We start from the raw sequence: 12,662 nt of genomic DNA on the forward strand, positions 1-12,662 counted from the left end.
AGGTTGCTTTGGTAGGTCAAGAGTGGGACAACAGTTTAGGACAGGGTAGGTGTTCAACCTGTAAAATCAGATAATTCTATGTTGGTAGGACAGAGAACAAAGACTGTGGAGATAAAATCATCACCTTGGGAAAAATAGGTAAGCAAGTTGATGATTTTGGCAGGAAAGCCAGCTGCAAAGTAGAATGGTAACAAAAAGAGAAACTTTATGGAAACACCTAAACCAGAGCAGCTGCAGAACCCAATTAGCCTTAATATTTTTGGATGACTTCCATTCTTAGTTTCAGCCAAATTTGTCTGTATCCAGGCTATTCTTATGGTTTGCTCATCCAACCTGTGTCAGAAAAAAAAAATCATTTTGTGTTATTTCTAGGCCAGTTTTGTAGAGAGTCAGGGGATCATGAAAATATCTGAGTTTATTTTGTTTTCCAAGCTAAGCTATGAAGTTTCTCCAGATTCCTTTTTTTCTTAAATACTTATTTTTTTGACAGTATTATGATAGCATTATGGAATGTCATCTTATCTGTGAGGTACAGGTATTGCTTTTATATATTTTTGTACTGACTAGTCAATTCAATATATGCTTTGAACCAATTATTGAATGGTGACACTTTTGTTCTAAATATATTGTTTTGATTTCACAGGTGCCTGCATAAATATCACCAACAGCCAGTGCCAAATGCTGCCATATAACTACACCACTATAACTTCAGTTCTTTCCATTGTCAAAAGTATTGAAATGGAAAAGTTCCTGAAGTTCTTCAGTTATCTCAATCGTCTCAGCTGCTATCAACACATCATGCTGTTTGGCTGTAGTCTTGCTCTTCCTGAATGCATCAGTGACGGTGATGACAGGTATTTGGGAATGAAAATCAGTTAGTGACTAGAGCCAATTGTGGTAAAATACTCTCTGTCTAATCAGACAAGGGAAGATCCAAACTAAGCCTATGACCTTCTCATTGCAAGACTCCTGTCTGTCAAAGCTGTTCACAACATTTCTGCCATGATAAGCCAACTGCAATAGAGTTTTCCTAGAAAAAATATTGCCACTGTATGGAATAAAACTGTGATTTAGGGCAGTCAGGCTTATTTTCTTAAAAAAAGCTGTCCAAAATTCTTCTATCTAATTTCTCCGATCTGGATGTGCTGAAATGGAATGCTTTGTAGCAACATAAATACATTGGATATTTATAGTATTGGCATAAAGTGTGGTGGCTCTTAGTTAAATTAAACTTCAATTTTTTTTTTAGTCTTTTTCTTCAGAAAACTTAATATTTTAAATACATTTTATGGTATTAGATTAGCAGGATGTGTTCAGAGTGACATAAACTGTTTTGGAAGCTGAAGAAACATGTCTTGTTTTCTGCATTTACATAATTACACAGCATTAGTATAATATGCATACACTTTTTTCATTGAGTTTGATTTGAAAAAGGATCAGTGAGTTTGACGGTGCTACAATCAAAATACATCACAAAAAGGAAAAAAGGATTTTTTTTTAATGTGTACACAATCTCTGATGTTTCTGGAGGGGGGAAGAGAGGGGGTAGATTTCTTTCTCCTTGTTTCCAATTTCTTCACTGTGAAATTCAGTGGAAGAGTATATGGCAATTGAATAAGTGATTCAATTAACATAACATGAACCAAGAAGCCAAAAGCTGTGCAGTTTAGAAGGGATAGGACGCTTATGAAGCAAGTTGTGTGAGATGAGGTAAGCTGATCTAAAATATAGTTGCCAATGAAAGGTAAAGTCCCACTCCAGGCAATATATGCCTGCCGTTTCCATTGCACCAGAGTGATTCCTGGATTGGCCAATTAAGCTTGCTAAACTGAAGAAAATTAACCCAGAAAAAATCTGTACAGATGATTATATGGATAGGATTAGGTAGGACAACATGGGTAACGGTGGAATGAGACCAACCATTAGACTGGCTGAGCTGTTTAGTCCAAATACATTTGTGTGCATATCTTTATTAGCCTACCGAAAACTATTTTCAATTAACCTTGTTTAATTCAGTGCATGATTAATTATAGAGCACCCCCCTGCCCCTGCTCCAATTCAGTATTACAGTTGTTCCAGTTAAAGAATCTGATAGCCCACAGCCTTAAGCTACTTGCTGTCTCTAGAAATCTTAGAACAAAATAAGAAAAATGGATTCAGGTAATAAATTGATGCATTTAAATGTTCAACAACAGAAGATGCCATTTCTCTGTTGCTTCACTTACTCTGCCTTGTTTGAAATTTGACTTTCACAAACGTTTTGAGAATGAGTGGTACGTGTCAAAACTGCAAAGCTCATAAATCAATCAAATAGAGTCGTGAAAGGATAAGATTTTCACCTTTCCTTTTCTGCTTCTTTCCTGAAGACATCTTTCTTGTAGGGCTTACATTATGACAGCTGCCTTGTTAATTTAAAAAGAATAGAAATTAAACTAATGTTTGGAACATACAGGTTTTTGCTCTGGTTTTGGGTGGCAATCAAAATACTTTGAGATTCAAGAGTCAGAGTTTTTCTTCGTGTGTGCGTGTGTGTTTGTTTTTCCCACAGCAGCAACCTTCTCCCATTAATTTTTAATGTCAAAGCTGGAACTGGATTTCCATGTCCTGGTTTATGTTCTGGAGGTCACAATGCCTCCCTCTAATCTTATTTTAAAATCTTTTTTGTGGAAACTGTCCTGGCCTCTGCGGGCTGATAGGGAAGAAAGTCCAATGTGAGAGTGTAAATGATGCAGGATTGCGTTAGAATCTGACTTCACTTTAAATAATCCTATGTCTCCAGAGTGTGTCATAGGTGATGCTGAAAATGTAGGCTGAGTGGCAATCACAGGAAGAACCATAAGGCTGGATTGACAAAGTGCTGGTTTGTTAGATCTAGTTTGCTAAACCTGAGTTGTTGTAGTTTGTCTTCTGCTTTCTTCTTTAAAGAGAATGCTTTTTTCTGTAGACAACTGAGTGATTTTTGTGATTACTGGTTTTCTTGTAGCACCCAATTATTGCAGGCAAACAGATTTATTTCAAAGCCAAGAATAATGATTTTAAGAACATCATATCTGCATAAAGTAGTTATTTAACACCTTCCCTTCCCCTCTCGCTCCAGCCCCTCTCTCCCCACCAATAACAGTGAGATCTGGAAAAAGTTCTTGTTGGTATGAAAAGCTCTTGGTATAATAGGGGGAAGCTACTTTGTATGTGTTGAGTGCAGATAGATACAAAAATGGAGGAGACAGGCCTGTTTTGGGTCTGTTGAATAGAGGAATCTGGGAAGTAGAAACATACTGATGGAGAAGCAGAAGAGCCACTGTGGAAAGACTCTGATGATAATGAATGGGGGTATGCCCATATGCTGTATCCCTTTTCTGGGCCTATGGTTGTTTTTAACACACAGTATCACAAAACATACACTAGTATGGAGAACAGTTATTACTGATGTTGTCACTAGTTCCTCCAGTCAACTACAGCTGTTTCATTCTAATTGCCAGTGCATCTCTGATCATAGTTTTTCATCTATTGATACTTCTTCGTTTTACAGAGCAATTGTTTCAAATTTATGTAAAGCATAATTTGACAAATGCTGCTTACAGAGTAGAGAAGAAATGAAACTCATGTGATGCTCAGATATTTATTCTTAGGTATTGTCAAGAGAGTCTGTGTTGGCAGCTGCAGCCATGGGAGCAGTAATTGTAACAGTGCATTACAAGAAGCAACAAGAAGGAAAGTTACAAACGCTGATCTTTGGCATCCAGTGTGCTGTCATTACATAGCTTTGCTCTGATATTTAAACTTATGTCTGTTTCACATTTATCTTTCATGGGTTTATAAATACTGTATTCATTAAAGCTTGAAGGAGATTAAGTTTCTAGGCAGAGAGCATCTTCAATGTTTGTGTAACACACAGTGTATTTACATACTGGGATTTCCGAATACTGCTACAATACTGTTGCTCTTAAATATTGTTATTCTGTATCTTAATGCAATGAAAATCATGTGTAGCAGTAAAAATATATTAATTGAAAAAGCTGTATTTAATTCCAGCAGCTGGATATTAAAAAGAAAGAGAGTAGATTTAGATTAGATAGAAGGAAGAAGTTCTTTACTGTGAGAGTGGTAAGACACTGGAACAGGTTGCCCAGAGAAGTTGTGGATGCCCCATCCCTGGAAGTGTTCAAGGCCAGGTTGGATGAGGCTTTGGGCAACCTGGTCTAGTGGAGGGTGTTCCTGTGCATGGCAGGGGGGTTGGAACTAGATGGCCTTTAAGGTCCCTTCCAACCCAAACTATTCTATGATATACAATCAGCTAGCCCTGCTCTTTTAGGAAAATACATAACAGTACCTTTAAAATACTACTTTCCAGAAAAGGTAGAGTTTGAAAGTACAACTAAAACCTGTGTAAGAATGGAACATGGAAAACAAGTGCAATAAGACTTTTTGCTTGCTTATTACTTGCTCATAATTTGGTTAATAGGAAGTTGTTTATTTAAAGGTGTTATGAAACTTCTTCCTCAGGTGAATGGATGGGATCTTTCCCATATGACTTCAAAATCGGACTTTAAAAACCTGTCTTAACACAGTTTGGCAGCACTGCTAAGTGAACATGACTCAATCCTGAAAAGTAACACCAATGATGCAAGAACATCTTAAACTAGTCGACGTGCTTAACTAATGACTTCTAAAACGTTCAGTGCAGTAACTTTGTCCTTTTGGGTAGTATTAGTCTGCAAACTATTACCACCCAATGCAACACTGGTACTTTATTTATTGTAAGAAAGATCTGTCCTCAGAGCTGTTGGTCATGATTAATGGTTTAAGCTGGTGAATTCTGCTTTACTATTGGGAGACATTAAGAGCAGGCAAAAGTTTGATTACTGCAACATAGTGGATGTTTATTTATAGTAACTCACTTGCATTGGATTCTCCAAGTCTGACAGATTTCAGCTATTGCATTCAAGAAGACAAAAAAAAAATTCTGAAAAAAGTTAGTGTGCAGTGTTTTCAGAGTTTTGAAAGAAAAAAATGGTGTATTTTAAAGCCAAAATTAATATAAAATTTAAAGATTCAAAATCAATAGAGAAGTTCATTGTGGGTCAGCCTATAACCTCATAATGCAAACAGGCTCATTGAACGATGCTTTCAGATATTTCTTGAGTATGTGAATACTCATGTTTCATCTAAAGATTTGGTAAAATAGGCAAGCCATATAAGATCCTGAAGGCCTATGTACATGGCTTATTTCAGACTTTTTATGCTGGGAATAAATTTAAAGGTTATGGATTCTCATAATACATCTTCGCTGTGTCATGCTGTCTTCTAAAGCAGAAACTAATACCTTGAGTACTTCCACTAATCCTCTGTGTAGAAGTGTATTCCAGAAAGCCAGGGAAATGCCTTCCATTGAGAGATCCCCAGAGTCTCCAATCTTTGGAGGTCAAACTTAAATTAAGCTCTGCCTAGAAAATAGTATTAGGGCAATGCCAATTAAGAAGTACAATTTGCTGTCAGGGTAAAATTCTAATGGACCTTGCATTTCTGTATCTGTTTAGTCATTATGCTTTTTTTCATGTCAGACATCTTTGAAAATAAAGTTGTGAAGTGGTTTGTCTTCAGTTAGAGCTCAAAGAGTCCATCTGACATCATGGCTTTTTATGCTGGATGCTATACAAACATGCACTGGGGGGGCAGCCTCCTGCTCCTGAGACTTTATAGCCCAGCTGAACAAAACAAGTAAAGGCAGGGAAGAGGAATTAAGTGTCGCATTAATAGCTAGGGAAGCCAATACTGAGCAAGAAATTTGCAGTAGAGCAGAGAAAGGATCCTGCAACACTTCTGTGTCTTTAGGCACAACATTATTTTTCCTCTTGATTAAAGTCTGAAAATTCATTTCATTCATTATCATTTATTCACTTTAGTTGTGATCTAATACCTACTGAATGTAAGAGAAAAAAACTCTCTGCCATAATTTGACTTCTGTGGGTTTTTTTAATTTTGTTTTCTCTCAGGTTCATTCTAAAGGAGAAAATAATATCATGAAGGGAAAATGCTTTCTTTGATTTTTCAGGCTTTTTCTGACAAATGAGTTTGTCACGTTAATATCTATATGTAACAAGTATTTTGTTGTGCTGGAATATCAATGCTACACACAACAGTAGCCAGATAAAGACTTGTAGAGAGCCAAAGAGGTCAGAATAGGGCTACGTGGTATGTTGGGGGCAGGGGAAATTAACTAGTGAGGATTAGGTTAATAGGAAAAATGGTTCTAAGAAGCTGTGAATAGTTTGTATACAGTCAAATAGCCTTTGAAGAGCTGCTGTGTTATGAATCATAGTGGCAAATTCAATTTTTTGGGTTTTTTTCTTGTTCAATGTCTTAATCTATTTTCTGTAATTTATAAAAAGGAAGAAAATAAAATGTCTCATTTTCATTATGGACATAAACTAGGATGAAATAGTACAAATAGTAAAAAAAAAAATAATCCAGAAATATGTGTGGTATCTTTTATTATAAACCGACAACAGCTCAAAATAAGTTTGGGGTGAGGTACAAGGAAGAACAAGAAGAAAATTTATTTCAAGTACTCTTAGAATATGGAAAAGCATCAAGCTTCATGGAGTAAGGGATCTCTGTCTGTTTTGTATAACCCATGGATGTGATCAGTGATGTAGCTATTTCCCTTTTCCTGCTTTTGTGAACTGCACTCTATGCTTATTCATGTTCTTTGTTTCTCCTGCTTACAGTGAAATTAATTTTTATTTCATTTTCTTTTATCACAGTGCACATTAAGACTTTAAAAAATAACCAGACATTGTATAGAAACTATTTTTCAGAGTTAATTGAGGCTTTTGAAGCGTTTAGGAGGAAAAAGATGACTGAGTCACATAGATCTTGTTTACACAGCTAATGAGAATCTTTATTTTAAGATTTTGAACGGGAAGCTGTCAGCATACATTTAAGTCAATATCTATTATGCAAAGTCCAAAATGGGTTTAATTGCGTATGAATGATGTATGAATATGTATGAGTTTGAATAGGCAATCCTCCACTGGCATGTTTCAGTCTTATTTTAATCTACCTAATTTTGGTAACAAAAGCAGGTAAACATGCCAAGACAAAATAGCACCTGCTAGGAGCTCTGGGTATGCAGTCTGATAGGTAGTCTGTGACACAGCTGCTATGCTATCTTTTTGTAATGAACCTGCATGGAGATGTGAAATTATATAGTTGCACAGACAACTTTGCCATTCTGCAGCATTTAAGAAATGTTTAAATTTTACGCATGTTTAAATTTTATGTGAAGTTACAGTGTCAAAGTAATTTTTGAAGTAACTGTATTGAGAAACCCTCATGGAAGGACATTTAGAATCCCCTGTCATAATTCTATCTATCTGATGGTTTCATTAGAATTGGCGCTACCTGATTTAAAAAGTTAAGCTACAGCATTGGTGACAATCACCAGTCCTCTAAGGAAGAAGGTGGGACGATTTTTTCCTACCCCCCACTGCCTTGTCTTTTTATGTTCTTCTCATGACCCCATCCAGTGTATTCCTTGCCATGATCTAAGCACACAGAGTGGAGGCTGCTTTCAGATGCTTATAAAGTGGCTACCAGTTGTTTCCTGAGTTTGCAGTCTGGCTTTCACACCCTGCGGGAGTTGCTTCATCCTTTTAATGTGCTTTCTTTTTGATGGTGCCTCTTTAGACCAAGCAAGTTAACATGACTCAAAGAGGCTATTCCAGCTGGAGTTTTGGCAATGGTTGTCTATCAAGAGCCATCTATTCTATTCATCAGCCTTGAAACAGAAGATTATAAACTTCAACTTTTTAATCATGAATAAAGCAGAGGTGATGTTCAGTGGATGAGGTGCTTGGTGTCTAGAAGGTTTGAAATCACATGTGTTTTAAATGTTGCCATGTCTTGGCTTTGAGCCCTTAGGAATCCTATAGACTGATTAATTACAAGAAAACACACTGTTGTAAAATCTGCCTTTGAATACATAACTGAGTCATAATCTGGTCTCCATTTGGTCTTCATTACATGTGGTTCATGTAAGCACAATTGTGACTTGAATCACACAACCTCAGAGGTCCAGCTAATGAAAAACATGTATAGTCAAATCCTGTCAAAAGTGAACACAAAAATTAGAGAGGAGGAGAGTGTGATAAGGTTGTGAATGCTTGCCCACACAAATAGGCAAGCTCTGTCTGCCACTGCTATTAATTTTTGTGTCTGTCTTTTTTGATTTAAAGCATTCTACAAAGGAACTTACAATTGTTGCTGTTTAACAGAAAAACTGAGGAACACACAGAGCGTGTGTTACTTGAGAAAGCCCAGACCAGCAGAACAAATGAATAATTTTTTCTTTCATTGTGCCCTTTGTACCAGTCAATATGCCTTCCCATAGCTGTAAATTCACCAATAGTTGTAATAATAGTAATTGTGTGGTTAGAATAGAGTTGCTAATGGCAGATAGTCAGCACGTCATGAGAAACATTTAGTAAAGTGTTTCCTGCACAATGTAAATACTCAGTTTCAGCTTCAGTCTACCCTCAGATTGATAATGCGTTAATTCAAGGTGAAATAAATTGATTTACAATAACAAGGAAATGAAATGTTTGGCAGGTGTAATGCACAGGGTAGAGATTCAAAGTAGCAAAAACATCTGCTTAAGATATCTGTAAAATAGCACTAAACAGTTCCTGTGTACTTTTGGAAATACTTTTGTACAATAACAGATGTCATACGCAAGGTTGTGATTGAAACCGTGTTTCAGTGAATGTGCTGAACATACCTGAATTCTTTGCCTAAGTAAAAGGACAGTGAATCAAATCAGAGGTGGTTCAAACAGAAAATTGAGTAAGTAATAAATAGGTAGATACAAACTAGGAAATTCTACAATATGCAGATTCAGAAAGTGTCGGAGTATTTGCATGGAGAAAGGAATTAGAAGAAAACAAATCCTCAAGCCCTAATTCCTGCTTTGAGGAAAGATAATTGTTCAAGAAACAAAATTTTATTTCTGCTTTTCTATGACTAGAATGTGTTCCTCATGAGATACAAGTGAGACATTGAGTTAAGAAACAGCTGGTTTACATCTGACTTCAAAGAAAGGAATGCTCACATATTTCTGAAAGATTAGCATTGACCATCGTGCCAAGAAATAAAGAAACTGAAGCAATAGCATTCAAGAAGTAGCATTTCTGAAGATATATCTTTCTTCTCAATGCAGCCTGTATTACTCATGAATAATTTCATACTTCATGAGTTATTTCATTAGTATTGTGTAACTGTTACTTATAAGTCAGAAAAAAGTATGCTAATGAGAAGATTACACTTTGCATTGTCCCTCAGAACTGACCTTGAACATGTCGTACTCATCACCTTAGGAACCATTACTACTTGGTCCCAAACTAAGACAATATAAAGATGACAAATATAAAGTTTGGTTTTTGGGGGTTTTTTGGGTTGTTTTTTTTGTTTTGTTTTGGTTTGTTTTTTTTTTTTTTCCAAGGAGTGCTAACGAAAGTATAGGTAATGATGTGGCATTGGCCAAAATGCCTATATTTAAATTTGATCAACATGTTTTCTTAGTGGACCCTTTCTCCAGATGGGTATAATTTTTGGGGAAAGAAAAAAGCACCATTTAAAATTTTTAATGCCTAATATCTGTCCTGGGCAAAAACAGAAAGAAAAAATGAGTTGCTTCTGAAAAAGTATTTCTGTAATCATCAAGATTTCCTAGTACCTCCAAGTATTTGACCAATGGAACTTGAAATTTGGCAGTGAGCTTGCTCTAATAAGTGGTAAACTCTTTATCGTGGCTGTTGGAACCTAGGAAGAGAAAGGAGGTAGAAAATTTGTTTCCTTTAGGGGAACTTCTGTTTATAAAGTTTATGTACCTATATACCTACAGAAGGTAATTCCCAAATTTTGGCTTACATGTCTCTGAAAAATCATAGAGTCTTTGAAAGCTTCTCTATCAATTTCATAGCTCAGCTAGTATGGGTGGGCCTAAGAAAGGCTCTCTGTGTCACTGGGCCTCCCAGTAGCTAGGGGTGGCACTGGATTTGGGTGTAGACCCTTACATAAAAGGGCCTGAAATTAAGTCTCTGTTGCCAGTAGATGACAGATGCAGTGTAGGGGAAGGACAAATCAGGGACAAAATATAGGGGAAGCAAGACAGAAATTAGGTGCTGGAGAGAATGGAACAGGTTGCCCAGAGAAGCTGTGGATGCCCCCTTCCTGGAAGTGTTCAAGGCCAGGTTGGATGGGGCTTTGAACAACCTGGTCTAGGGGAGGGTGTCTCTGTGCATGGCAGGGGGGTTGGAACTAGATGATCTTTGAGGTCCCTTCCAACCCAAACCATTCTGTGATTCTATATTTTTTCCCCCATTCAGAGAACTGTCCTTTCCCCACCCACAACTAGAGGCTGTTTACAATTACTGGTATGTATAATTTGTAAAGAAGTCAATGTACAGAAGGAAGGGATTGCATAAGAAATTAATTATGAAATTAAAAGCTAGAAAAGTAATATAGAGGTATAGGCAATGGCATCCTACACTGGCCAGAACGATGCCTGTGGTCCAGTGGGTTGTGAAGCCAGCATTTGCTATAGCAGGTAGCATCAAACTTGCATGCAGTGTTTCACCCTGTCCACTGATCTAAAGTACTGACCATGAAAACTTTTCCAAATCACAAAAGAATCTTCTTTCAAAGCATGTGTGTTGGGGGGGGAATTATGGATAGACCAGAGTTAAAAGGTTATCAAGCAGAGAAACATTTCTGAGAACAGTCTGGGCATGGGAATGTCCCCTTGAAAACATATTTCACAATGCTCCTCAGAGGAGTTAAGAGAACGGAAGGAGGCAGAAAAGAAAATCAGGAGGATTGGTTATTTTATGAATGCGTATTTTACTGATTGATTGCCTCCAGCCCTGTTGTCGTAATGATTTGTTGTATTATCTATTATAAGCTGTGGTTTCTGTTTTCTAAGTTGGTATGTTAACTAGGGATCACAGGTTATGCTCCTACACATACAAAATATTGTTACTTATAAATAAATACTGATAATTTAAGTAACTGAAATGATTCTTTACAACAAATCATAAAACAAACATGGCTTTTTGTTAAGCTTTGTTTGGCAATTTAATATATCTGCTAGAAAAACACAATTTTTACAAAATGAGATTTATTTCATTTAAGAAATTGCAATAATTGTAGGACAGGAGCTTTCAGTAAAACCTAGCATTTTCACAAACATTGCGGGAGTATTAACCCTGATAGTTTCCTATTAGACTTGCACACCTGGACTCAAAACCAGAAACATATAGATGATGGAACACGTTATCTTACTATAGCAAAACTCCTCTAGTAGATATGAGTACATCATCCTGTGCAGAAGTTAATAAACAAAAAGGTGTTGGATTGAACAGTGGTTAAAGGATTCTCCAAGGACTCGTATGCTTTTCAGCTCATGTTTAGCCTGTTTTAGTGCCCAGCTTATTAACAAATAACTTTTAAGTCCTCTGCACTTAAAAACTAATGAGAGTTTAGTTAGTGAGACATACTAACCTTTATTAAGTGTGTCTCTCGTGTGAGAAGTTACTGTCGCCGTGCTGGAGACCGTAGTGCTAAGCGCCAGGCTTACCACTCACAGGCTGACCAGGACAGGCAAATTAGAATCACAGGATCATGCAGGTGGGAAGGGACCTCTGGAACTCTTCTAATCCACTCCCTTGCTCAGATCAGGGCCAACTTTAAAGATGGATGAGATTGCTCAGGGCCATTTCCAATTGAGTTTTGAATATCTCTAAGGATGGTGGCTCGACAGTCTCTCTGGAGAACATGTTCCAGACCACTGGTTCATGGTAGATTTTAAATTGATACAATTTGGTAGTGCTGCTGAAAGAATCAGTCTTATCCTATTTCCCTGCTGCTTGTTCCCCAGCTCAGGAGTGCCCATTCCATGTCCTGGTAGGAGTATTTGTTGAGTTCCATGACATATTGGATCAGGAAACAGATCTGAATTGAATTATATTGAGAGTGACAGATCTGGTTCATTGTGTAACAGCATGAAGTGTCATGCTTGCAGAAAGAGGGAGGGAAAAGAGGTGGGGAGAGGTTCAGAAGCCAGCCTGAAGAGGGGTAGGACAGCTTCTTTCTTTTGATGACATCTGCTCCTGCTAGCTTGAAAGTGTTTGTGAAACAACTTTAATGTGAGGAAGCAGCATCACAATGGATTACAATGAATTTCCACGTGACATGAGAGGAGCCTGTAGACTAAATGAATGATAGGTGTGTCTGTGATTTTTTAGGATTCCTGACAAGAAGCAGCCTAAAAAAAATCTTAATTTGGGCTGATTCTTGAGGTCTTCCTTTTGACAATGCTCTGCAGTGCACAGGGAAGCATGACTTCTGGAAAGCTATATGAAGTTAAGGGTACCTATCACAGTCATCTGTGGAAATGGAAGGCTGTCTTTTAAGCACAATGTTGTTTTGGGTACCTTTATTATCCTGGTCATACAAATAGTGCAGCTGTGCAGTGTATGATTTACTGTTATTCCAGAATTTCTGTAGCGATGCTGTGGTTGAAATAACTTTGTGTGATTCAGAGGACTTCCATTTCACTGTGACAGCTTGTCTTTGCCAAGTGTGAATCTTGTTTGCCAACATCA

The 12,662-nt window shown here is 37.2% G+C and overlaps 1 protein-coding gene across 1 annotated transcript in view; it reads left to right on the forward strand.

Moving 5' to 3' along the window:
• The window catches only part of CORIN (corin, serine peptidase), a 151,238-nt gene that overhangs the window by 53,585 nt on the left and 84,991 nt on the right, over positions 1-12,662 (forward strand). The window contains exon 4 of the mRNA XM_075752210.1: positions 644-854. Within this exon, the coding sequence (XP_075608325.1) occupies positions 644-854 (211 nt within the window). The remainder of the gene's footprint in view (positions 1-643; positions 855-12,662) is intronic.

The sequence above is a fragment of the Balearica regulorum genome, chromosome 4, assembly GCF_011004875.1.
Source record: "Balearica regulorum gibbericeps isolate bBalReg1 chromosome 4, bBalReg1.pri, whole genome shotgun sequence".
Taxonomy (NCBI): domain Eukaryota; kingdom Metazoa; phylum Chordata; class Aves; order Gruiformes; family Gruidae; genus Balearica; species Balearica regulorum.